We start from the raw sequence: 27,966 nt of genomic DNA on the forward strand, positions 1-27,966 counted from the left end.
ATTGTTTCTTTCCATTTACTTTCATTTAGCGTTTTTCAGTCTGTTTATTAATTAAAAGCATGCATTAAATATACAATTACAAGTTTGGTCACACAATGAAATGCTGTAAACGTTGAAGTAAATGGGCTATTGTTTTGTGGCCCTTCACTGAATGACTGATTTTGGTGGACTTTTGTAGACCTCCAGTGGTCAAAAATTATACTGCATGTGAATATAATGTTTTTTTTTTTTTGCTGTTCCCTATTTCTGAAGACTGTTTTAATTTTTATTTACTCTCCAAATGTGAACATGTTAATCTATTCGCATTTTTGTTACGGGTAAAATATTTTTAGACTATAAAAAGGGGTGGGGAATTGCATAAAGGCTCGCTGGTTCCCGGGATCCACCTTAATTATTGATTACTCTGATTGTCAAAAAAATCCATCTCATCTGGGGGGTGGGGTGGGGTCGACAATCAGCCATATTTTCAGGGATGTGGCTAAATATTTTTCCAGCTACAGTTGCAACAGAGAATGGATTCCTGATCGGGGTGGAGTAATATTCGTTTTCCCGTGGCACGCATATTGATGTCAGGTCCAACTGGTTGAAAATCAATTCGTGATTGTAGTGCATTTATACACAATGTGGCAACCCCCAAAGGGAAAAGCCGAAATAAGAAGAAGTGCATGTATACACAATGGTGAACTATTAGGTGTACTGTGTTAGAAAGCTCCCAGGCCTCATGTAACAATTCCTGACAGGAGAAACCCAGAGAAAATCAACATCAGCACAAGGAAAATATCCAAACTCCACCACAGGAAGGCCTGAACCGAGATGTGTATTGTTCGATCGGAAGACCGTCCATGTATTCTTCTGTATTCTTCAAGGTCTCAAAGTATTTGTGACATTTTATATACCTTGCAATGACATGGCTGCTCACTTGTCGTCATAATATTTTAAGACACGCAGGAACAGGTGGAACTGAAATGAACATTTCCTGATTTTAATTAATGAGATAATGCTACTTTACTTGCAAATGCATTTTTTATAGTGTAACGCTTAATTAAGTGTTGTTTATTAGTTGCATAGTTCTGTAGTTATCGCTCTTCATTCTTTGTGGGTGGTAATATTTTCGAGTAACGTCTCGTACACTGTTGGAATTGTTACAATTCATATCTCTTAATTCAAAATAAACCAATTCCAAAACAAAATAGCTGTATGATTTTTTTTTCATGGGGAATGCCCACATGCACACTCCCAGCTGCTAAGCTACCTGCTGTAAACACAAACCACGTGACTTTCAGATCTGGAGCTTTGCGGCAGCGGGACGAATGACGGCTTAGCTGTAGAGGAAGTTAGCAGAGGCAGGAAAGCAGGCGGTAGCGTTACTATGTAACCGATACGAATTGGACACATCATTGCACTCAGACAGAGGTAAGCCTCCCCTTATAAACGCTCACATGTTCAAATCTACAGTTAGACAAAGCCAAACTTGATGCTCATGGGCGTGTTTTCGCAACGCCTGTTTGCTATAGTCAGGATACAAACAAGCCTAGGCCTTTGCTAGCACGACCTAGTTAGCATGTCTGACATATTTTGCCTCTGTCTTATATTGTTTTTACTGAACATGTTATAATTTTGTATCTAGAAAGACCATGCCGATTTGGCATGCAGTTATGGTACAGTCATTTGGACATCCGTCTATTTACTTGGCTAAAGCCTTGAGGAATAACTAAAACTTCCTCCACAGGTCATCGTTAGCTTGCTAACGGATATGATCGATAGCTGCAGATTGTCATTAGCAACGCGTGGTACTGGCAGGCAATTTATTTGTAGTCTCTTTTGGAAAACTAGTCAAGACACGAAACGTTTGACATTTGTTCCCAAGTAAAAACACGAATCCATCTCAAAATCTCACCAATAAATCCCCACCTTGTCGTTCTTCCGTGCTCAACGAATCCAATCCGACCTATTTCAATTTGTCTACACGTTGCTAAAACTGAAATTGCTGATTTGCATTTGGCACTAGTTGGGAGTTTAGAATGCTCACTCTTGAGCTCTTGAGTGGGAGTCCGACATTTGAATCAAAAACCTTGTTGATCGAAGTAAACAGTTCTCAAAGCTAAACGCTAATTTAGACAGTAACGTGCACCAACGATGGAGAAAGCACAAAATCGCTTTTTTGTTACAAACTTAATCCTCCCGTCCCTATTCATTTACATTAACATTCAGTCCTGACTTTTTTATGTTTTAATTACATGTATTATGCTTTGAAGTGCACGCATCGCTGTAACATCCACATATCGGCTATCAAAATGATGCGTTTAATATGTCTTTGCCCCTTGCAGGAAGGTATCGGCATTCATGGATATTGTGGACACTTTTAACGTTTTAATACCCAGTGACCAGTTAGACGACACCATTGTCATTGGACAAAATTTGGAATGTGAAGCCAGTAATGAATTTGGGTCAGGACTGTGCCTTGAAGATTCACTGAAGAACATGTTAAGTGACAAAGATCCCATGTTTGGATGTGCAACGTCTCAGTTCAACCTGCTGGATAACGAGGAGTCTACTTTTCAAATTTCAGGCTCAGCAGGTATGCTTACTACCAGTATATAGGTTCATGTGGTGTTGAGCCTGTCAAAAAGTAGTTCTGTGTGGTTTATTTATATTTGAATGCATCACATTTTATTTCCACACATTTTCAGTAGTCATGTACGAATGTTGTTTTAAGTCCACAGGTGATTCTGATGAAGGATTAAGGCTTACTTTTACTGCTATCCACGTCACTACCCCCCAGCAATCCCATTTACACAGATGTTTGTCTTTCGTGGCAGAGCTCAGTGGTGGTTCAGCAGCTACAGGCATCAGCGGGGACCTGGCGGTCACAAAAGACAATTCAGACACAATTAAGAAGCCTGTGGGCAGACTCAGGAAAGACCCGATTAATGTTCAATTAGGTAAGCTTCAACCTCATTTTTAATACATACTGCATTTTAACAAATTGTGACATTTGTTTGGCTTCTAGACACAGAATCCAATGACAGTCCAAAACCTGCTGCGATGATCACAAATCCTGTACCCAGAGGAAGACCCAGAAGGAAGCCTTCCAACAGAATACATAATTCGTTTCTGATCAAGAAGGGGGTTAAAGGAATACAACTGAAGAAAGAACTAACTCTGGGTGGACGCATCAATATCAATGATATTGAAGGTGGACTATGGTTAAAACCCTCAGTTGTGTTGAAACGACTGACTGTCACCATTGGAGGATTCAAGATTGAACTACTTCCTGGGCCATCCTATGTCCATGACACAGAAGCCAATTTTGAAAGTAGTTTTTCTTATGGTGCGGATGTTGGTTTTGGCACATTGTCAGATGATGGTGTTGCTGCACACAATCCTGTACTTGAGAAAGTCGCAGACCAGGATGTAACTGAGAATTTGGGTGCTGATGATACGCCACTTGGTCTGGGGCCGTATGTGAACCCAAATGACGTGCAAGCGGCTAATGTGACCAAAACAAAGAAATGCACTCAAGAAAATAAAGATGACAATCAGCCTGCTGAGAGAAAGCAAAAGACTGTCAATGACAAAAAATGTGGCGTCAAATCGCCACCAAGTAACGGGACCGCTGCACATAACAAGGTAGACAGTAAAGAAAAGAAATCCAAAAATCCGCTCCAATCAAAGCGACCACTTACTTTCAATAAAAAAGGTGTTGTTGGTGAAAAAAGCAACACGACTCAAGGAGCTCTGATCTCCAAAAATGTACCATCACAAGTTGTCCAAAGAGATGTCCAAAAATTGAAGTCTCTTAAAGAGAAAAGAAGCAATGAACATTTAAAAAGGCAGTCTGTCAGCACCACAAGTGAATATCCCAGTAAATACCCAAAGATGCAAACATGGGATTCCAAAGTGAAGCCGAGCTCTCCAGTGAAGAAAACTCCATCTAGTGGGAGTAGTGTTGTCGATCAACACAGTCTAACCAAACCATCTCATACTCTCAACTTCTCAAAAGGAGACTCCACCAATGTCACTCGTCTGGGCCATTCTTCCAAAACGCCAGAAGAAGCAGGGCAGGAGAAACCAAAAATGAAGAAACCTGAAAAGATCCTACAAAAGCAAAAAAGTAAAACTGCAAGAAGCATCTCTGTGGATGAACCACAGCTTTTTATTCCTGACAATGCTCCGGCTGCAAAGAAAGAAAGTGTTGAGCCACAGCAACAGGAGCAACCTGCCAACAGCGAGTCTGTGTGGGATGGAAACAACTGCTGCGGTCATTGCAAGAAACACCACAACAACATGTAAGTGTTCTCTCAGTTAAATATTTATCAAGCTTGTTACACAAATTAGAAATGTAATTCATCAGAATTTTCTTCCCGCCGGCATAATTTTAAAATACTTTTGTCAAAATGTTTTGGGTGTGCTTGACCTACAGTAAAACGCTTTTTCAAATTGCACTTGAACCCGTTCATTTTTCATGCGCTGCCGCGACACAACAGCGTGCCATGTTGGCTTCCGCCTCAGGAACTTGCCAGCGTACCAAAGCAAACGTTCCCACATCAAAAAATTAGTGCAGAGCTGATATCAAATCTCCTCCTCCTCCTCCTCCTCCTCCTCCTCCTCCTCCTCCTCCTCCTCCTCCTCCTCCTCCTCCTCCTCCTCTGTGGGCAGCTTAGTAACATAAATTATAAATTGCTTTATGGTTTATTATTACATATAATGTGACAAAAGTCACATGCAGAGAAGATTGACAAAAATATTTTTTACCCACTTTCAGGTTTATGGTTGGCTGTGGCCGCTGTGATGATTGGTTCCATGGTGACTGTGTTGGACTTGACCTGCTCAAAGTACGTGAGATGGAGGAGGAGGACCAGATGTACGTGTGCTTAAAATGCTGCGAGGAGGAGAATAAAAAGTTGGAGGCTGAAATCCCGGCTACACCCGAACTAAAGACTGAAGCTGTCAAGCAGGCTCCCAAACCCAAGTCAACAGCCTCTGAGGAACTGAAATCAGGGGGGGCCCGATCTTTAAAGAAGGTTCGTCATCTTTGCGTTTCTCTTACAAAATGTATTGAACAGATGTATAACATGAATTTCAAAGGATGTATTTCGCTGTCTGTGCTCCCCAGCTAAGTAATTCTCTGATATTAATCATAGCCAGTGTTTTCACTCGACCACAGTTTGGTGACTTGTGATCACTTTTCCTCTACTGTACACTGATGGCTTGCGCACGGGTGTATGCTTACCATTTGTTTGTATTCTAGCCAACGTTTGTAGCCCCTCATAAAATTTAGACAGTGGCTCATACACTGTACAAAAACAATGACATACAGCCCACATAGGAATGAGCTCCGACTGGTGCACCCACACAATGTAACACATTGAGCCTCTAAAACTGCACAGATTCATAGACAAACGTGTTTAACACTCAATTATTTGAACTAGGTCATTAAAATGTGAGATGAACATTTTGAAACTTTTTTTGTAATGCATGTGGCTCTTCTCATTCATACAGGCCATTTCATTCGCAGGGCATTGAATCAATGGCAACTTAAATTGTCCACTTGTGATAGATTTAGTGCCCTCCCTCAGAAGTATGAAACCGTGCCATTTTATACCCCTAGGAAGTACAAAGACAACCATGAATTAACTAGAATTAATTTAAGAACACAAAAGGCCTGCCAATTCCAAATATTCACGGTCAATTTTCATAAAGGCGAACATTCATACTGTTTTACTTTTCCTCTTGATTTGTTTGTTCTTTATTCCAAATGCAAATGTTAGCGTTCTTATGTAATTTGTCATTCCTCTTTTTGAAAATAGGAACAAGGTAGAAGATCATCTGCAGATGGCAAAGAGACTCATCATAAAACAGGTATTTGATGCATTATCTTAATCTGGAAATTCTGTTAATATCTTTAGAATATTTTGATATTTAACTCTGAAATATTGAAATCAGATTCATGAATGTTTTCATTGTGTAGATGGTATTTGTATTTTTTTTTCACAGTTTCCAAATTGTACACCAACAAGAAATATGTTTGGCAGTGCTGCAACTAACATTTTTATAGAATTCAACGCAGAGTAAAAACAGCCGTGTTTGAAGTGCTGTTCTTTTTTTTAACTTTTAATTTAAACATCATTGTTACTTTTCTGTCCTCACAGGCATTCAGCTGAAACTTGGGGCAAAAAGTAAAAGCGTATCTTCTGCTTCAAAAAAACCTCCATCTGTTGAGGAAATCAGGCGCAGTGTGCGTGACTCTCTGAAAGACATCCTCATACAGAGGTAGGAGATCTCCGTAAATTTACATGACACAGCCTCTTCATCGAACGCCTTTCAAAAACAGTTTTGTTCAAGGTGCTGAATGTGTGACGCTCCGCATTTTAGGTTGAAGGAGTCTGATTTGAATGTCCCAGTGGAGAAGGCTTCTGAAGTTGCCAAGAAGATCGAGAGAGAAATTTTCCATACGTATAAAGATACGGAAAACAAATACAAGAACAAGTATCGAAGCTTAATCTTTAACCTCAAAGATACTAAAAATAATGTAAGTGTATGTCTCCAAATGAGATCAGTCCCATGACTGTAAAGTGTCCTTGAGAGTTTTGAAAGGCGCTTAGAAATTATTATTATCAAGCCATGACGGTTCCAGTTTAGTTTACAAGTCTTCTTGTTTTATCCAATTGCTCAGATTCTCTTTAGGAAGGTTCTGAAGGGAGAGATATCTCCCATTAATCTAATCAGAATGAGTCCCGAGGAACTGGCTTCCAAGGAACTGGCTGCTTGGCGGCAAAGAGAAAACCGACATGTGAGTAATCTCATGCATCTTCAACTAAACTTGATGACCATTAATACGCTCAGTCAGGCTTATTTATATTGATCTCTTCTTTAGATAACAACTGTACCTCCGGATGACCTTTTTTTCATCCCCACAGACTATTGAAATGATCGAAAAAGAGCAAAGAGAGGTTGAGAGGCGTCCCATCACCAAGATCACACATAAAGGGGAGATTGAGATTGAGAGTGAAGAACCAAGAAAAACATCTGAACCTGTGGAGGTTGAGGTAAGAAACGGAACATGACCTGATTTGTTTTACTCACGAGTGAATGTGCCATCCATTTGTGGACTCTGTTTAACTTCTTCACAGGTTGAACCGCCAGTCAAAGTCCCAGAAGTGCTGGTAGAAGCTCCGATTGCTCCAGAGAAACCAGCGGAGAGCACAGAGAAACTGAAAGACACCACCAGCAAACACAAGTCTCACTTATTTGACCTCAACTGCAAAATCTGTACAGGTGACTTACAACATGAGCCCAAGTTGTGACCTCATACATCAAAGAAGTCAATGACCGACTTTCTTGTCTGACCGATTCAGGCCGCATGGCACCCCCAGTGAAAGAGGCACCCACCAAAGTTGTCAAAGTTGCGACAACCGTGGCAAAACTACAGTCTGCCAAAAGTGACGAAACGAGCACACCAGCACGATCTTCTGTTGAGGATGATCTCCACCTCACAGTCTTAGAAGATAGCTTTCAGAAGGCTCACTCCAGCTATGAGCGAAAGTTAGCCCTCATTTGTGTTACACGTCTAATGCAGTTTAGTGTCAAGATAGTGGCTAAAGTGTTACTCTCTCCATCCTAGGTCAGACAATCCAGGTGGCCGTGATGATGACACATCATTCCTCTCCAGCCTAAAGTCCTTGTGGCGAGGCTTCCTGACCATGCACTCTGTGGCAAAACTTGTCACAAAAGCTTTCCCCGTGTCTGGAATTCTGGACAACTTGACTCAGGTATGCCAATCTTTTTAAAGATCCCCTCCAGACATACTTTTGCTAAGATTTTTGTGCTTCAAGTCCACTTTGAAACTTAAATCTGTCTTGTTTAAATTGTCATCAATATTTTGACCTTTTTGCTTCACATTGAAATCACCCCATTTTGTATTTAATTGGGCTTTAGTGCACCCCACCTATACTTCTTATTTCTTGTCAGCACTCTATGATTCACAAGTCAGCCCAGCAGAATACAATTGTGTGTGATTTTTGATCAAAAGTTAATAAATGTGTATTTTTTGGGGGCAAAATTTTTAAATTTTATAACATTATGGTAATATATTTTATAATAACAAAGGCAGAAAATGAGAGTTCAACTTTTAAAATGGTACAAAGTCCAGACCTAAATCCATCTGAAAATCTGTTGTGGTGACTCCAAGGGTCAAGTGCATGATCATACACTTTGGTAAACAAATTTCTCCCCAAAACATAATATTCTTTATATGATGTATCATGCCCTTCTTTTTTAAATGATGGAATATCTTTTGCAAGTACGAGCACTTGCATCCTGAGGCAATCGAAGGTGACTCGTTTCAAAGTATAGAAAGAAAGTGAATCCTTTGTATTTGTCATAGGATCTCCCTGACAGCATTCTGGTTGGCGGAAGGATAAGTCCGCAGACGGTGTGGGACTACTTGGAAAAGATACGTGCGACCGGAACTAAAGTAATACATATTTTGACTTCTGAACTGGACATTTCAGACATAACATGACATCTAATCGTACGTTGCTGACACATTTGTTTCTTTTTCATTTAAAGGAAGTGTGCCTGATTCGCTTCTCCCCTGTAACTGAGGAAGATGAAATCTCCTACACTCTGCTGTATGCTTATTTCAGCAGCAGAAGGCGTTTTGGGGTGGTATCAAACAATCGCAAACAAGTGAAGGACATGTATCTCATTCCTTTGGGTGCTACTGACAAAGTGCCACATCAACTTGTGCCTTTCGATGGACCAGGTGATTAAAACGTAGCAAATTCACCTCTGCAGAGAATAAAGTCATTGTCTTGACACAAATGTAATCTTCATGTTATTTGGCAGGTCTGGAAAACAACCGAGCAAACCTTCTCTTGGGACTTATAATACGCCAGAGGCCCAAAACAGATTATATTACTATTGACGTCAATGAAAGGACAAGGATGTCTCCTGAGGTCAAGCCCGTCCCAGTTTCTGTCAAGGAAACTCCTACGGAAGAAGATGATGAGAAGCTCTTCCTGGCCTCCTTGACTACTCCCAATAAAAACAAGACGGATAAATTACGTGAAACTACAGAGGCTGTAGAGCAGCCCATCACAGAGTCTTTTGAAGAACCATCTGCGGCAGCGAACAGCAGCCAGGAATCCCACAAGCCACTGCGTTTTCTTCCAGGTGTGTTACTCGGCTGGGGTGGAGAACTCCCGCCACTGCCAGATTTCGGAGGACAACCTCTTGATGACACCCACAACGCCCAATCTGCTCTGAAAACAGGGGTACCACCCAGCGGGGGCTCCAAAAGTCCAGCTGCCGCTGTCACTGCACCTAGAGAACGCTTTGTCATCAAGAAAAAAGAAGTGAAAGTTGTCCAAGCTGAACCGCAGTCATTCAGCCAGATCGAGGCTGCGATGGCACCACTGGGAAAAGATGCTGAGCCCGCACCCCGTGGTCCCCACGTCTCTCTCAGAGATAAACCTCCAGATGTTTCCACAGAAGCTTTCTTGGACAGCCTGGCGACGATTCACAAAGATGGTGACGCAAGCAGCAGCGATACCCCCAAGAAAGATGACATCGCTCTCTCTGACACAGACAAAGAAAAAGGGGAATCACAGCCAGTGTCAGAGAACACAAACGGCTCCAAACCTCTAAGTGGCATATTGAAAAAGATTTCAAACTACTCAAATATGACTGAAAACAAAGCCAGTGAAACGGGCCCCGTTATCCCCGTTGATGATCAGCAGGCCCCTGTGTTGGGTAGGAGTAAAATCAGCTCTGTGACAACATTTCATCAAGGCTTTTTACAGATCTCTCCGACCACACACACACTGAATGAACAAAATCCAGAATCAGTCCCCGGTGATGGCAACGATCCGTCTGGAGGCCGGTCAAGCGGCACACCACCAACACCTGTCCACCACCAGCGGCATCACCAACCTCAGGTACCTGGCAGTGACCACGACCCATCTGTTCCAAACTCTTTTCACAACCCGCACATCCAGGATCCGAATGACAGCGGACTAGAGGTTCGGGAGCGTGCTTCCCTTGAGGCAAACTCCGAGACTCTCGCCCAACCAACTGATCAAGCTCCATCGCAGGCCAAAGAGGAAGCGCCGGAGGAGGTCTACACTTACTGCCATCCATGGGAGGAGAGGGAGTCACACAGCGAGGACAGGGACCAACCTGAGAGGCACAGCCACCGCAGAGACTCTCACCACGGGAAGAAGAGCCGGCATCATGACAAGGGGCGGAGTAGGAAACACGAGCACGGCTACGACGACAAGCGCAGAGAAAAGAATCGACACCACAGACACTCCGAGGACTACCACGGCGAGCGTCGAAAAGAGCGACACTACAGTGACGACTACACTAGCCGCCACAAAGAACGCCACAGACACCGGCGGGATGCAGACTATGACTATGACAATGGAAGAAGGAGCTCAAAAGACAGTTATTTCTAATAATTGGGTTTTAAAACTTTTGTTTGTGGATTTTTTTATGCTCTTAGAAAGTAATTCTCTGATTCAAACCACTACAGCTTTTTTGAGCTGTTTCAATTATTTTTTAGTCGTTATCTGTGCAGCTTGTATGTGACATCCCTCCCATTACTTATTTTAAGACAAGCTGATCTATTTTTGCGGAGTTACAAAGTTCATCACACTTACTTGTTTATTTTCTACACCATGGATAACCAGCGTCTGCAGCAACGAAACCTGTTTTTAGATGGTTTTGCTGCACCCAGTAATACTCAATGCAATGGAAAAGGAGCAAATCCATTTCCGTTCCAATGTAAGACTTTCCTATCGAGTTGTGACAGAAATTGATGAGTGGGTGTTGATACATTCTTTTCCCTCCATTTTGGAAAACTTTCAATTTTACATGTACTTGTTTTTTCTTTTTTGTTTTCTTTTAACGAGCATTCTTGTTTCCATTGACCCGCTGTATTATATTTTCAACATCTTAGAAATATTGAGCAGATTGGTGAATTGGACAAACTGTTTTGGAGCTAAAGTTATATTAGCTGCAAAAGCAAATGTTACGGGGGAGCACATTGAGCAGCAGCTCATGTTCCCCCAAAAGTTGGTTCCTTTTAAATTGCCTGAACTATTTTATAGTCTTACTTTCTACTGGAAAAGCATTGTACATTTTTGGCTTGTAATATACCTTAGAATGAAGTGTGCCTTTGCACGTGTGTATGTACAGTGGACAATAAAGCTAATTCTTTTTTTTTTATTGTTATAAAAAGATAAACCTTTCTGTGTACAGAAAATACAGTATATTAAAGATACCGTCAACTAAACAAAACTGCTGTACTCTAATTAAATATACACAAAACAGACTACTGACAGTTTTACCACAATGTGTCTTCTGCACAAATATCTTTGAATGAAAGGAAACCTTCACTCATAAAAGATCAATCCAATGAAGTATAGAGGACAAGATATTTAATGTTCAAATTGATACTTTGTTTTTAGGAAATAATCATTAGCTTAAAATTTTACAGCTGAATTAAAAACAAACAGCACAAGGGCATGTTCACTGTAGTGCACCTTTTTATTTCAGCACCTGTTTGGAAAAATGAGTTAGTTTTTGCCAATACCTGCCTGGTATTTTGTGAACTTTTGGATTGGATTGGATTGGATTTGCCTTTATTAGTCTCGCAGTGGAGAAATTTACATTTCACAGCAGCAAAGTTATGAAAGAAATGAAAGCTCCAAATGTAATGAGAAACTAGATGAGCCATGGTAATCTTTCTGGTGAGGTGACATCTCAAAAAAGCACAACTGACACACATCCCCCTGAAATGTTCTGAGATTTTCAAGCCTACGTCTGAGAGTTTGAAATAATTAAAAATGTGGGTGTTTAGGTTTCTCACAAAAGCAACATCCCCCTAAACTACTGTACTAATTTCCGTTATGAACATTAAAGCCCTCGTCGCTTTTTGCAAACAGAACAGCTTCGTCAAACAAATAAACATTTCGGAGATTTCCCTCAAAGCCTCCTGAAAACAGTCCAGAAGTCACGACGGATACATTTGTGAATAGTTCAAATCCCCCAAAGTAAAGCTGCCCGCCGTAGTTTAAAGCTACATATCTCCCAAGTGGGTCCACATCCTCAAAAATGATTCTCTTATTGTTCAAATGGACTTGAATTACCGTACTGTTGATCAAAATGGAAACGTGATGCCATTTGTTGCAGCAAAGTATCTGACTGCTTGAAACCAACGGGAAGGAAATCCTCTCCCCAAGATTAAGTGCAACTTTGAGGCCTCCCTTCTCGAGTCCCACTGCCAGGAAGTCGTCATCTTCATGCCCAGCTTTGCCCATCCACATGATTAGACTGTCACTCGTGTTCGTGAGGAAGATAAAAGAAATTTGGGTGGATCTTAAATTTCTCCTGCTGTATTTCAGATCAACGTATTTAACATAAGAGCGTCCGGCAAACTGTAAAGTGTCTGTTGGTAATTCTCTGGTGCAGTACTTTCCTCCCCATCCGAGGGGGCACATGCAGATGTATGTTGTCTGACTAGCAGGAGAACATATGGAGCCATGTTTACAGATGTTGTTGACACAACTTAAAGACTGATTACAAGTTGGGCCGGTCCAGGATGGTGGGCAATCGCACGTGATAGAGTCATTCCATGTTGCTTTGCATTGACCTCCATTGTGGCACACCTTGTATCCACAGTCACTTCCATCCCGGTCCTCGACGTTTGCGCCACTTAGAGCCCCCTTTTCCGTCAACTCCAACTCAAGTCCGTTGAAAATTATTTCTCTGATGCTGCCAGTGAAGCCCGTTGGCTCCCCTTCGATCGCATCTCTGGCCACAGAGCTCAGAGAGGAGACGCCCCCGACAAAGATTTTTGTGGCAATATCCAGTGTACTCATCCCTTGGGTCATATTACGTCTAACTTCATTGCCGTCCAGAATTAGGAAGCCCTGCTGACCGATCCGGCCTGCCTTCACTGTGTGCCAGCTCCTCGCATGCAGGTTTACTCTCGTCACAGTCTGCAGGATGTGGGCACCATCGCCCAGATTGTACCGCAGCTGGACAAAGCCAGACATCAAAGAAAGGCAGATGAAGTCTCCTGCAGGACAGAAATAAAAATGAGTTTCTTGGAAGACATTTTGCAAAAAGTTACTTCAAATATATACCTACCTACCTACCTACCTACTTACCTACCTACCTACCTACCTACCTGCCTGCCTTGCCTACCTACCAAAGGCCATCAAGCCAATTCCCAACCCACCCACTCAAACAACCAAATTAAACACCCGCCCACCCATCCCTACTCACCTTCAGAAGCCCACCCAGCCAATTACCAATCCACTTACTCAAACTACCTACCTGCCTGCCTACCTACCAAAGCCCATCCAGCCAATTCCCAACCCACCCACTCAAACACCCAAATAAAACCCACCCACCCACCTTCCAAAGTCCACCAAGCCAATTCCAAATCCACTCACTCAAACACCCAAATAAAACCCACCCACTCAAACCCACCCACTTATCTACCTACATACCCACCTACCTACCAAAACCCACCCAGCCAATTCCCAACCCAACCCACCACTTAAACACCCAAATAAAACCCACCCAAACACACTTACCTACCTACCGACCTACCTATCTTGTGTCTTGTGTGTGAAAAATGCTGCTACTGAATGAGTTAATATACATACCGTATTTTCGAGACTATAAAGCACACCGGACTATACGGTGCACCTTCAGTGAATTACATATTTAAAAACCTTTTCCACATATAAGGCACACTGGATTATAAAGCGCATGATCAACTTTTGAAAAAAATAACGTTTTTTAGGTGCGCATTATAGTGCGGAAAATACAGTAACATACTTTTTAGTAATACTGTAGCCACATTTAGGTGAGTGCCCCCTTTCAATCAGATTTGCATGATTTATCGGCCGCAGGAATGCATGTTCTTTTTGTCCTTATTTTGTTTTTTGTAATACGATACTATGAAGGACTGTTTCGGTCAAATGATAGTCACCTGGTCTGTCGCCAAGATGTTGTGCGATGTAGAAAAGGATGCCATCAGGTAATAAAGGTTGGAACTGCATTTGTAAAACAGTCCGATGTCTCGTATTCATTGTGGAGAAGGACATCCAGGAGGAGCGATTTCCACTGAAGAATGGATCACTAATGTTCACAGCTGAAATGGGGACAATAGAGGAGTTAAATAATTGAACAGCAAAAGTGCTTCCTTGTTGACAAAATGAACAGAGAGGGGAAAAATACACGTGTAATGATGAAGATTGGGTCTGATGGCGCGACCTTTCTCGCAGTAGACTCCTGCTGTTCCCAGGGGGCAGTGACAGGTATATCCATTTGGAAGAGGGATGCAGGTGGAGCCGTGGGCACACAGAGGCGGGGGAGCGTGTGCGGCATCGCACACCGACATTGTCTCCGAACAGAGCGCTCCCTTCCATCCGAAAGGGCATTGGCAACTGCGGGAGGAAAAATACAAGCTCGTTACTCCTAATTTACCATCCTTCATCCAAGTTTAGCAAATGTGAGGCCTTACTACACGGATGAACCAGAGTCCACACATGTTCCTCCATTCTTGCAGTGAACATGAACACACAAATTGACTCCACATTGACCCACGCTTCGCCCAAAGGAGGGATATCCCAGATTTTGGACTGTTCCGTTTCTCCTCGTTCGAAAGTACATGTCAAAAATGCACCCTTGAAAAAAGAAAAGACAGACAAGGAATGCTGATGTTTAGATGGAGGCTGGGATCGTGAGTACCGTATTTTCCAAATGAGTGGTGTATTTTCAAACTTTTTCCATATATACACCTGTAAGGCGCACCGGACTATAATGAATGAATCAAGTTTTCCAAATATCTAATATAAATATTGAAAAGTAGTCCGAATATAAGGCACACCACATTGTAAGGCACTACAGTAGAGTGTGGGGCACTTCTTCTACGGGGGAAATGGAGTCACTGACTTTAAAGAGTTTGATGTTTTTCTTTATTTGTAATTAGGTTCGTTGTCAGATCTCCAAGGCAGGTGACGCGCAGAGCTTGATCGTGGCATGGAGTCGAGCAAGTCGTGCTGTGATGTCCGTCCGACGCCCGGTGTGAGACGAGCGTGCCTGTGCGGGTCTTTGCAAGTCTCTTTGAGTCTGTGAGTCCGAGATGAGTCTGATTCTCTCTGTCCCGCGACAGCTCCTTTTATACCACTTTCAAGCGTGTGATATGTGTCAGGGTGAGACGCACATCAAGGAAATCAAAGGGCTTGAAAGATATCAAAAACGCGGTGCGCACCGGTGACGCCACAACTTCATACCAGTAGTTGCGAGACCTGTTATTACTTCACATATAAGGCGCACCTGCGTATAAGACGCTATAAGATTTTGAAGAAAATTACGGCTTTTGGGTGCGCCTTGTGCACCATAAAATACGGTATTTAAAGAATCAAAACTGTATCTACATTTATCATATGAAGTGCATGGCTATTAAAGGAAACCAACATCACTTTTTTGTTTCCTAACTGACATCAGAAAAACGTTTTATAGCATCTAAAATACCCAAAACACGCAGGCTGATATTTTTAGTCAAATGCAAAACACCAATAGAAATGGCTTAGTGTCCAAAATCTGCAAAAAATAGAGCTGCGAATTGGGCATTTTCCGAAAGTCCCGCCCCCAGTTCGTGACGTCACGCCAAGACGTCATGCATTGCTCGAGAATCAAAACAATGGCTTCAGATTCTGAGAATGTGCTGTCTTGTTACGCATCCAGTCATGAATATGATTCAAATAGGTGTGAAGAGGAAAGTATAAATGTTTGCAATCGATTAAAGAAGGTCTTCCAGGTCATTTTGAGTGATCAAGACTGATGTGTAGCGTCACAGAAAATACAGAAGATGGTGCCAGAGCTCCGTTGAAAATTGGTTGATTCTTCACCTTGGAATTTTTGTCAGCGAATATCTAATAGTTGTCTCGGTGTAACATACAACGATTCACCATTGCGTTATTTATGTGTTTTCCTTCTAATTTTGCCATTAACACGGATCAACATGAAGTTTTCAGACCAAACAACGTACCGCAAAATGCATTGAGGTGATGCAAACTATGTCCTTTCTCGCTCAGGGGCGCACCAACTCAAAAACAAGACTTCCGGAATATTCAGCACGAGTCTTAAAACGTAAAATATAGCTATGTGCGGTGGAATCTTTGTAAAATACGCTCAGTAGAAGTCATTTGAAGCAATTTTACAAATTATGGACACAACTTGTCCGGAGACGTCGGTAGTCCTTTAAGCTCAATGTGTTCATTCTGTCCAAATGAAATATCAAGTGACAAAAACATTTTTTAAAGTTGAAATATATTTGTTGAACAATTAGCTATATAAATCCCGTTGCTTATTAAATGGTAAAATTATTTCAGAATATCCACTCTATTATCAAAACCACATAATTTGCTGTTGGCATGTACCTTGTGTGCTTGCGAATATTTTATTTTATTGTTTTTATTAAAAATGTGGATTGAAGATGCAGTTGTCTACATCTGTCTAATACAAGGAATGTGAAGTTTGCTGGAAAATAAATAGCCTACAACTTGAGCACACAAGTAAAGAACGGCAACCAGCTTCAGATCTTCCACCCACCCAAATTCAATCTTCAACGCCCACCCGCTCTGTCAATATAATGAAGCCAACCAGGGGTAAAAGTAACGAAATCTGCTTCAAATCCAAAGCACCCCACAGAGCAGTTTACGAAAGCAGCAGAGTTATAAATAATAAGTCAAATATTTCATATTAAGCAATATAATGTAGGTCTCGGGAATCCATTGAGAAACAGAAATGTTGTCACAGACTGTCAAAGCTTTTCCCATCGCAAAATAACATAATAATAATAATAATAATAATAATAATAATAATAATAATAATACATTTAATTTCAAGCACCTTTCAGAACACCTTAATAATAACAATGCTTAATAATAACATAGCTGATTGAACTATAGACCATGAATGCAATTTTAAACAGATGGGTTTTGAGGTGGAATTTGAAAGTAGGAAGGGAGTCAATATTACGGATGTTGGGTGGAAGTGAATTCCAGAGTTTGGGAGCAGAGCGGCTGAAAGCGCTGCATCCCATCGTGGTCAGACGGGCAGAGGGCACATAGAGGTGAAGGGAGGATGAGGATCTGAGGGACCGAGAGGGAACGGAGATTTGAAGCAGGTCAGACAGATTGGGAGGGGCAAGGTTATGGATAGCAGAAGTATTTTGAATTCGATCCGATGTTAACAGGGAGCCAGTGGAGCTGCTGGAGGACAGGGGTGATGTGGTGAAAGGAGGGGGTTTTAGTGATAATCTGGGCTGAAGAATTTTGGACTAGTTGGAGTTTATGGAGAAATTTCTGATCAACACCGACGAGAAGTGAGTTACAATAATCGATGCGGGAGGTGACAATGGATGCTTGTCTGTCAGCATTCACACTATAGTCAAACGAATATCCCACTGGTTATCGTCAACCATCTACCTCATCTTTTTTGACTCAAACTTCCATAAATCCACCCCATCCGCGCCTTATTTACTTTTTTTGGAATGATATCAGAGCAACGTGTTTTACCGGATAAAAATTCCTTGTGTCTTCTACACACTCGGCCAATAAAGATGATTCTGATTCTTATTCTGTAAGTGTAGAGCATAAAAATAACATTCAATTGCATTGCCCAACCCTCACTCTTGCATTGGCCACTGGCACAAACAGGATGCAGTGGAAATGTCATGTCCCCTCATGAATATTCGTGGTTGATGTCATCTACATTGACATTAATGACAGTTGCGGCATTACAAACGTAGGCGGCTTCACGACGCATTGAATAAATGCCCTCCATCGGAATGTTTGCATGTAATGGTGTCGAGCCTTGACAAACACTATTCCGAGTTAGTTGTTATTTGATCAACGTCTCAATCGACAGACTGATTCATTTGAGGAGTCACCGTGTCTCCTCAGCAACCTTTCCACAAGGGTGGGAGGGGGTGTGGATCTGTTGATAACTGGGAGTGAAGTAAATTATCAGTGTGTTCACTGCCAGCCATCATGATTAGGGCTCCAGGAAGGTCACGCAGATCTGATTAGACGCCCATGAGTTCTCATTACATCCTCAGCACTGGGGGGACGGCGACACCCGTGTTGAGTTTACCAACATGAGGGCGCCGCTGGGTCAGGTGGAATATGGAAACCATGTTCAGCGCAGATGATTAGATTTTTTAGGCCTTCATTTAAAAGGCTGGATTGAAATGAATACCAGACTCATAAATAAGACACAACAGCATTGCGGGCCTTGGACATAAAAAAGTTATGATGCAGTTCAAATGATTCTGCTGCAAAATAATAGGCCTGCATGCTGAATGTGTTTATCATTAGAGTCCTCAATGTTATTGTCAAGGTTTGTGTCTGTCACTGTTTGTGTCATTGCACGCATGGCAAATAAAAACATTGCTGTATTTACTCCAAACCGTGATGGGAGTAATTCTCCTTAAAAAACAATGTTTTGGGAACCTTACGGCAATTTCGATCTCAATATGTTATGATGTGTAAAACAGACAAAAAGGTGACCAAAACATTTCCATTTCTTAGGCAGAGATAAAAAGTTCCCTCTTTGAAAAATTAACTAGAGCACCATAGGTGACATGTCTTGCATTTGTAATGAATCTCGCCAGGTGCCAATTTGAACACCATCACAAGTCCTTCAAATTATGTCATCATCAACAATATGACACAGAACACACAGATTTTTGTCTAAGGGAGTGTGAAGACCATATCCTATCCCACGTTAGAAAGTCACATGACTCTAAAGAGCACATCAGAAGCTACCACTGTCTTGTATGCGACTGAGTAGATCATGAAAAAGTTACGATTGAATTTGGAAAAAAAATCAACTATATGTCAAGGCTTATTAACCCATTCACTTTTTGTCATGTTGTTGTCATTGTTACTTGAATTCCAGGACATAAAGAATATTATGGTTTAGGACTACATAAACAATCAATATAGCATTAGAAAACTTAGACTTTCTTCTTTCATCAGAAAAAAAAGAGTTAATTCCTAAATTATATGGGTCTGGAGTTATATGAGCTTGAAATGAGGGTGGCTGTCCAATACACCCTGCAATACATACATATTGATTTATATAGTGCTTTAATAACAACTGAAGCTGGAACAAGGTGCAAAAATGGGAAAAAAGGGAAATTATGCCCCCTTTGTGGAAAATTAAAAAAAACATTGTCAGAGGCCATGGCCAGTGCTTTATCGGCACCCAAGCATGAAGAAAAAAAAAACAAAACCTGAACAAATTCGGGAATGGCGCTCTACGTCATATTTCCAATTCCTGAATACATTCAAAAATGGCAGTGAATGAGTTAAGAAGCAAGTCATTGACTTTGTGGCATCGGTTGATTTTGAGAAAAAAAGATTAAAACCGCCTGCTCCCTTTGTCTTACTAGGAATATAATATGTTCTCTTGAAATTGTCTAACAAAGTTCCATGGAATATTTTCAACAGCAAGTAATACTTGTGTAGTTGTTTTGGTGAAGCTAAGGCATAATTTTGTACTGAAACCAATAAATCCCAGTGGACAGTAGCAATTAAAGTGAATGCGTCTTCCTCCGGGAGGCTTTGTTTCACTTTCAAAAAAACATGCACGGGAGGTTGATTGTATTTCCACAGGCACGAACGTAAATGTGAAAGATTCTTTGTCAGCACAGAAGTGTGAATAACTGGTGAACAGTACATGGTCTACACCGGTTCTCGACTTGAAAGTCAACTCTGATAGCCTGCTCCTCAAATGTAACATATAGAAAATGATTGCTGGTCATAATATGTTATTTTAAATTTCTTTTTGGAGAGACTTGACAGCAGTAAAATTAAACGTGTTAATATCACCAGGTGCTCTTTTCTGCTCTTTTCATGACACGTCTGTGTAAGCTCTCAGTCATACAGGAGTGGTCCATCGATGAAAAGGTTTCTTCAGCCGTCATCTGGACTTCTTTGAAAAGAAGTACAAAGAAGTACAGATGACGGCTGAAGAAACCTTTTCATGATATGTTTCTCCTCTGCTTACTAAGGCAAGAGTGTTCCTGGGATGAAGGCCAAGCTTCAATGCTCTTAGTGCACGCTGCTGAAAGTGGTCATCTTACCCTGAAAGCCACGATGGAACCTGGAGCCAAGTGGCAGCAGGTCAGAGCTGTACTCATTATATCCGCCTACAAAGAGTTGCTTGGCAGCATCGAGGACCCGTAGAGGTCCTGGAGATGAACCCGTTCTGTTTCTTTGTCCATCAACCTAAAAAAAGACACTGTTTATACTCGACCAAGTACTGAATCATCGAAAAATAACAAGTGTTGAAATGCATGACCTTCTATTAATTAGCCTAATTTTGGTTCATGAATGTTTTTGCCTTATACTAAAAGAAAAAAAAATCACTTATTTTCACTTCTGGTGGATAGATTAGAAACAAATATGAACCACAAGCCTGAGATGCGAGATTGTAGCATTATATATTTCTGAAACTCCTGCAGACACATATAATGAGGGAGGAAATGCAGTAAAATGACTTTTGGGAAAAAAGTACTTTCTCTTTTTATTTTGCAGTACAGCAGCTGCCATTTTAAATGATTTGCATTAATAAACATTTTGCAATGATCCCGTCACCTTCATCCATCCTGTTTGGTTGGCCCTTCCAAATGTGACGGTGTGGATGTCCAAACGGAGGTTCAGTGGATCCGAGACGATGGTTGCTATACCAGAGCCGAGATTGAATTTATGCAGGACTCTCCCCTTCCGCACACCCACGACAAAAAAGTCGTCACCATCAGTGCCTCGAAGCAGAAGTCGTGAATGAGCAATGAACAGAGTGGCAGATATAGTACAGTGAGGTCATAAATATATTATAAATAGCATGAACTCTCACTGAACTGGAACCCACAATAAAACAATAATCAATTACTTAAGATTTAAACTCAATTGTGTGTTGCTTGAAGGCATACTGGAAACAATATTGCAACCGCTGCGGTTTGGTGTAATTTGATTCAATGCATTATTAAAATAATCATGCTCTGTTGTTTTAAGTAAGTGATCAAAGCTGACATGTCATTAAAGCAATTATGGTTTTAGTTTTTCATATCTCATATTTTCTCTTAATTCACCTTGGAGTTTGCTATTTTTGACTATGCTGCTCTCATTCTCCTGGCAGGTATTTCATTATTCATATTGCTTGTGTGTTTTTTGTGTGGTTTTCTTTTTTGTTTAGGAATAGAACTCTCTGAATAAGACCACAGCAGATCTACAGGAACATATTTTTGGTATTGTTTTTAGGAACTATTGTTGCAACGGTCGCATTAGCATGACAGATACTTTTCAGACAGACTTGAGTCCATTTGCATTTGACAGCGTTGCAGTTTTGTAAGCATATCCTTCCCTTGCTCATATTGAAGCTTTCCAACTGACATTGTGTTCAATTGCCCACTGGTAAGTGTTTATTTCCTGTCCCTGACTGCGGTGGAGTGCCAATTTGACAACGTGTCAAAAGTGTCTGTGGTCATGTTACGAAAGGCCTCGCGGAAGCAAAAAAAGAAAAGTGCAATCAATCCAATAACATGACACAAAAAAAACAGTAAGGAGAGTCAGTGCTGGTTCGGAAATCTCTTTTGTCTAACTTTTAAACACTGTAGGATAAGACCCCCAAATTGTTATCTTAGGAATGAGGAATGTGTTATTCATATCGTTGCCGCCTGATAATATGGATGGTTGGGGGTGGTGGAGGGTGGGTGGGTGATGGATGGGGGCAGGAACAACACCTGTTTTAGTTTTTTCTGATATGTCGACTGAAATGGTTTGGCTGTTTTCATTGAAATATTGCAGTAGATTTAGCATTAAAGGTCAGACGTAAAACATAATCCCGCGAAAGATTGCAGGTTGCTGACCTTGTCCTTTCTGCCCAGCGAACAGGATCAGGTTGTCTTTCAAAGCAGACGAGTGATTGGCGAGCGTGAATTTCAGATGGAACTCGTAGAAAAAGCCCAGACTCGGAATGTTGGAGTAGGCCGCAAAAGACGTGAACCCAAATTCATCAGTACCACTGAATCTGGATCGGGTGATGTTAACGGCTGCAAGATAGAAAGACACATTGGGAGGAGACAATGTGATCTCCATCACCACTTGCCAAAAGATGGCACTATTGCCACACTGTACTTCAGTGGAGGGAGTGAAACCTTTTCCCCATGCTATTAAATGATGACCTGTTTTCAAACACCATCACCTCTCCAGTCTCATTCTTTTTCCATTAGTAGCTATTTAGGTTGAATTTTGGCAAGCAGGCGATAAGTGCTTCATCTTCTGGCTGCACACAATGGCAGTGGCGTAACATTCAAATCAAGTTTAGTCACTGAGAGCATGTTGGTTTCATTACTATTGTTATTGAAACTCCGCATTTGATTTTGCACATTGGATCAAATGTTAAGTTCCATGATGTTTAGAGAACATTTATTCACTGAACACAAAACTGGAAGATACACATCATGGTGGCAGTGACAGAAAAACAGGCTTAAAACTCTGCTATGCCATTGTCCCCCTCATGCACATAAATTATTTATAAAGCCTCATCATCCCCACTAAGTGTCCTATTTGCTTACTGTTTCTTTGAATCGCCTCTCCATAAAAGGAGACAAATAGCACCGTGTTGCTCCCATTTTGCGCAATTAACGAGTTGCGACTGGCGCTTTATTTATTTATTTTTAAAGGACCACGTCTGGATATTTGGATGTTGTGAGTCTCCACTAAGACTATGACATCGTTTTTCGTATGTCGCATCATAATATTCACACTATTGATAACAGCATGGTGAATGAGCTGTTGTGTTTGCAAGGTCATCATACAAAATAGCAGGAGCAATAAAATAATAACAACACACCTTTTGTCCAAAAAAATACACATTTTAAAATAGATGTCTGTGTAAGCTCTCAGTCGTACAGGAGTGGTCCATCGATGAGAAGGTTTCTTCAGCCGTCATCTGTACTTCTTTGAAGGTGTCAGACGTTTTGCTTGTTATCCAAGAGGCTTTGTCAGTGATCTACTTTTTTTGCTGGTAGTTTTGGCCATATATATATATATATATATATATATCCCTACTGTCCAGCCGTGGCGTGCCGGACACTGCTATGATAGGTCCCTGCTCTCAGGTTGGGGGAAGCAGAGGACTATTCCCTGAGGCTACACTGATTACTTCTATTGTCATGACTGATTACTTCTATTGTCCTGGCTGATAATGGGGTATACGACTGGCCTGATTGCCCCATTTGCTCTGGTATCACCTCATCAGCATAACTTAGCTTATGTTGCCGAAGAAGTCTGTTGTATGAACGATCCAAATTAAACCTCACCCCACTATGGCGATTTAGTGAATGGTTTTCCTGTTTCATGAAAATAGCTTCTTTTACTCCCCTTTCTAACCATCTATTTTCTTTCACTAAGATTTGAACCTCACTGTCGTCAAGTGCATGGTTGCTAGCTTTTAGTTGCATATGTACCGCAGATTGAGTCCCACTAGTATTATCCCTGATATGTTGACGGTTAAAACAACTGTTTTATCGCCATTGATTTTTATTCTACGGAGCCCACAGAACTTATTGTGAAGGCGTCCAGGTAAATTTCTGAGCCTGGTAACAAAAATTGACTGAAATGTGATTGGTTAAATGCTTAAATACGAAAGCGCACGTCTGGAAGCAGCGCAACAGAAAGGAAGCTGAAAGACAATTTAGAATTATTTAATAAGAATTCATGGACAAAACATTAACATCAATCCATTTTTAAGCAGATTCTTTACTTACAGACAGTGTAGGTGTTTCAAATAGCTGACATGTTTCAGCGACTACTTCCGCCTTCATCAGCTATTTGAAACACCTACACTGTCTGTAAGTAAAGAATCTGCTTAAAATTAGATATCAAGTAGACAGGATGAACTTAGTACAACGAACATCAATCTATGATTCACATATTTTTAGGCCAGCAGAGAAGGCTTTGCAGTCTTTGACGCCACTGATTTTGACATACTGTATATTATTTGAGTTGATGTCAGACATGTCACCATGTTTTCTACATTTAGTGCTTCATCTCATGTAAACATGACAATGTTATTTTTTGAAAGGTTTGATTGCATTCCAGTTGACCTCGGTGAATAATGGAGCTATTTAAACACGGTACCTTTTTGTGCCATCCATGCTATTCATTTTTCGATTGGCGAAAGGTGATTGTCAGGAGACCTGAAAAGTGTTTTTCTTGAGAGGTTTACATACTGTTATTGCTGTTATTGCGTCACGTGTTTGCTCAATAGAAAAAGTGAACACCAGGATCAATGGCCGTACAAAAGTTCGTATTGGAGAAATGCGAGTGCACACTGTACACTGTTGAATGCCCTTCGGCACCCAAATCATAACCAGGACATAAAAAATATATATATTATATATATATTGCCTCCATGTTTAACCTCAACGGAACACTACAAAGATGCAAAAGAAAGCACTTAATAATTAATTGTGATTAAAAAAAAATTGAGTAATTTCTAATTCTTAGCAAAGTCAACCCAAATATCCCTGAATTTTTCATAAAACTCCACAAAGGTACTCTGACATTGGTTGCACTTCCTGGTCTTTCGTTGCATTTGGTCTCCTAGCTGCTAAGAGAGTAACGTCTCAATTTAAAAGCACTTTTGACAGCAGCTGAGGAAATTGCACTGTAGAAGACAACTTTGGTTACTCGCTTTTATAATAATAATAATAATACATTTCATTTATAAGCGCCTTTCAAAACTCTCAAGGACACTTTACAGTCACAGGATATTTTTTTCTGCAGGTGAGCAGCGGCAGCCACACGCACCAGCGTTCGCTCGACTCTTTAACACATCTAACTTAGCCACCCTTTAAAACGAAAAAGTTTGTGTTTTCACAAAGAACAATCATCCCTAAGGGGTACAAAATCCAGTGTGATTGCCGCAATGCCGTAAAGCACAGGTGTCAAAGTCAAGGCCCGCGGGCCGAATCCGGCCCGCCACATCATTTTTTTTCGGACCGCGAAAGCAAATCAAATTTGTTAAATTCCATGATGATTGCTAAAATCTGAGCCAAAATTTCATATTTTTGGATGTCATCCACAATAAAAGTCATTATTCTTGACTTCAGATTTGAAAACGAGTTATTCATTAATTTGCTGTGTGCTCTGTATGTAATATTTGAAGGGATTTAAACATTCTAATGGGTTCCCCAAATTCATAACGGCCCACGAGAGGAAACCATAACTACATTGTGGCCCGCGGCAAAAAATGACTTTGACACCCTTGCCGTAAAGGAACATAAACTGATCTTTGACTATGGCTTAGTTTGGTTACTTGCCCTGTGAACCCCCCACACTTCTTCCTGTCCACTCTGCTCCAAGTAACTGTCAATAATTGTACGTGTATGACAATTTCACAACAGTACCCTTTAAGATCAAGATTGCGCTGGGGTCATTCTTTGACATTGGTCTGTACAAAGGTTTGAATATCACACACAACAATGAGTAAACACGGCACGAACAACAGTTGGACTCAATTATTAAAAGTGTAGTCCATATTGTGAATGAGGAAACGGGCTCTGTGGCCTTGAGACGAGCACGGAGCAAGCCCCTTGGGAGTGATCAGCTGTGATTGTGCTGATCTTATCGGATGTTGGCAGGATTCAAATGTCAGGCGCAGGCTTGATGCTGCACTGGATGGTTGAATTGCTGTGTCTGGCACGTGGGTGCTGGAGCATATGCCAAGCACCCTGCTACTCTTTAGTTTAGTCATGCAAAACCTTTGCTTCTGAAAACCAGACTGTTCTGCCTCCAGTAATTGCGTTACAATGCAGCACAGTGCCCCCTAGTGGTGGAAATAGTTAAAACCACTCAAAAACGTTGTGGAGTAGCCATTTTGAAATCTAACTGTGGAGAGGTGTGATTACATTCATGTCCATCCTCTTTGTTTTGACTTGTTTAGGCACAATCTGTAAGTACATTTACACCATTATACATTTTATTGTTTGTTGTGCAAGTTATTTCTAAGCCTACATCAGTTAAGCTTTCCATAGAATCGTTGAATGAGCTAGAGCAGTGTTTTTCAACCTTTTTTGAACCAGGGCACATCTTTTACATTGGAATTTTTTTGCGGCACACTACGAACCATCTCGCAGGAAAGAGGCAATCAGTGACGTGTTGCCACACGGACGAATATTAAATTACCCTCCCAGTCTTTTTAGCACGGACACAGGACAATGACATAATATTGGCAGAAAATTATTAATAAATGTTTGTAAAATTTTAAATTTGAAAAGGGTATTGAATAGTTCTCACGCCACACCTGACGATCTCTCACGGCACAGTGTGCCGCGGCACAGTGGTTGAAAATGACTGAGCTAGAGAATAGGCCTGTTTCATTAATTTTATATGTATAATTGATTGCTGTACAACATTCTTATTGTTTTTTCTGTTTGTATGCAGTTTTACAAGAAACACTTCCATAAAAATACTAAAGGGTGGATTCTCATCTTCGTGTTTTTTATTGGAAGATTGTTAAGCTATTGGTCAGGGCAGAAGACAGACTTCTTGATTTTTTTGGCAGATTTTTTTCTAGAGGATTCTCAAAACAAACACGTCTTAAGCAAATGAATAGTTTAAAAAAATATAACTACAGTATCTTTCTTTTTTAGCGCAAAACTGTTGCGAAACAAAGTTGTGTTAAAGTCAATACAATCTTTGAATTATCCTTTGAAAGATTCAGCTAATCCGCCGTGAGTTTTGCTTTGATTATCCAACTTTATTGCTAGAGGAACACCACATTTCTACATCCTCTGCACTATTTAGTTCCATTAATCATTTTACTTTTCAACAGAACCTCACTCTACCAACTGCTCAAGGCTCCCATTCACCAACTGTTTGCAGATGGGTCCCTTAATAAAGCTGCAAAATATACACTGCTCTGATGGGAACGCTGTGAAAAGGGACTGTTTTCGGGGCATCGTTCTTAACTGTAAACTAAAAATGGGTCCCGCTTTAGACGTTAGTTCATATGACAGCTGTTTTCAGCTTGGGCACTTGTCTCGACGCTGAAAAAAAGTTGGCTGTGGATGTAAAAAACTAAAGATCATGCTATGCAAGCATATAAAAGCATGTCACAACCAAAACAATTGCAGGCATCACTGGTGATGAAATGTCAAATTAGGTCGGCAGCTTAACAGATTTAAAAACATGGTCACTAAATCTGCTTCACAATTAAAAATACAACATGTAAAGGCCTTCACAGACAAAATCATTTCAGACAGTTCATAGCAAAGACAAACCCCAATCCCAGAAGAACATTTAAACTAATAATCAACTGGGAAAGAACAACTAAAGCTGCAGAAGGAAAAGTAATGGCTGTGCATTAACAAAATGACAGTACCAACCACAAGCCTGGCACGCATACGACCGAGTTTCTGTCTTCTGAATCTTATTATTCAAATCGACTTACCTTCCTCACAAAGTAGGCCTTGTCTTCCATAAGGACAAAGACAAACTGCCTCCAGTGGCGACTTTGGCATACATGTTGCTCCGTGACTGCAGGGGTTGCTGTCACAGGTCATAAACTGGCACAGCTGGCCAGTGTAAAGTGGGGGGCACTTGCAGAACCAGTCCTCTGAATCGCTAGAATGGTGCACAGACACACAGGGACACATACTGTAATTAAACTAAGAGCCAAAACATGATGTGGACGTGTGTGTGTGTGTGTGTGTGTGTGTGTGTGTGTGTGTGTGTGTGTGTGTGCGTGTGTGTGTGTGTGTGTGTGTGTGTGTGTGTGTGTGTGTGTGTGTGTGTGATCCATGAGACTGGCTATAATGGGTGGGAATCCTGATTTTTTCAGTCATCCTGCACACCAACACAC

The 27,966-nt window shown here is 41.0% G+C and overlaps 2 protein-coding genes across 9 annotated transcripts in view; one reads left to right on the plus strand and one right to left on the minus strand.

Annotated features, from left to right (window-relative positions):
- The first annotated feature begins 1,291 nt into the window (after positions 1 to 1,291).
- phf3 (PHD finger protein 3) lies at positions 1,292 to 11,291 on the plus strand. Of its 2 annotated transcripts, XM_089011454.1 has the most exons (17): positions 1,292 to 1,413; positions 2,328 to 2,578; positions 2,820 to 2,942; positions 3,011 to 4,289; positions 4,766 to 5,024; positions 5,811 to 5,862; positions 6,153 to 6,273; positions 6,376 to 6,532; positions 6,677 to 6,793; positions 6,921 to 7,049; positions 7,134 to 7,278; positions 7,359 to 7,545; positions 7,625 to 7,772; positions 8,387 to 8,476; positions 8,572 to 8,767; positions 8,851 to 9,177; positions 9,277 to 11,291. In XM_089011454.1, the coding sequence occupies exons 2-17, from the start codon at positions 2,344 to 2,346 to the stop codon at positions 10,458 to 10,460; spliced, it is 4,749 nt and encodes a 1,582-aa protein (XP_088867580.1). In that variant the 5' UTR covers positions 1,292 to 1,413; positions 2,328 to 2,343; the 3' UTR covers positions 10,461 to 11,291. The 2 variants fall into 2 exon arrangements, with proteins under 2 accessions (XP_088867580.1, XP_088867579.1); XM_089011453.1 differs by having other exon boundaries at positions 8,851 to 11,291.
- A 120-nt stretch (positions 11,292 to 11,411) lies between these two features.
- The window catches only part of eys (EGF-like photoreceptor maintenance factor), a 149,977-nt gene continuing 133,422 nt past the window's right edge, over positions 11,412 to 27,966 (minus strand). For 3 of the 7 annotated variants that reach the window (XM_089011451.1, XM_089011450.1, XM_089011452.1), the window contains 8 exons: positions 27,556 to 27,728; positions 21,965 to 22,147; positions 20,694 to 20,860; positions 20,180 to 20,324; positions 14,546 to 14,708; positions 14,260 to 14,468; positions 14,012 to 14,173; positions 11,412 to 13,087 (listed from right to left, as the gene is read on the minus strand). In XM_089011451.1, the coding sequence (XP_088867577.1) occupies positions 11,904 to 13,087; positions 14,012 to 14,173; positions 14,260 to 14,468; positions 14,546 to 14,708; positions 20,180 to 20,324; positions 20,694 to 20,860; positions 21,965 to 22,147; positions 27,556 to 27,728 (2,386 nt within the window). In that variant the 3' untranslated portion in view covers positions 11,412 to 11,903. The remainder of the gene's footprint in view (positions 13,088 to 14,011; positions 14,174 to 14,259; positions 14,469 to 14,545; positions 14,709 to 20,179; positions 20,325 to 20,693; positions 20,861 to 21,964; positions 22,148 to 27,555; positions 27,729 to 27,966) is intronic. The other 4 variants (XM_089011447.1, XM_089011446.1, XM_089011449.1 and 1 more) reach the window with 3 other exon arrangements.

The sequence above is a fragment of the Hippocampus bargibanti genome, linkage group LG13, assembly GCF_051943395.1.
Source record: "Hippocampus bargibanti isolate YZ-2025 linkage group LG13, ASM5194339v1, whole genome shotgun sequence".
Lineage (NCBI taxonomy): Eukaryota > Metazoa > Chordata > Actinopteri > Syngnathiformes > Syngnathidae > Hippocampus > Hippocampus bargibanti.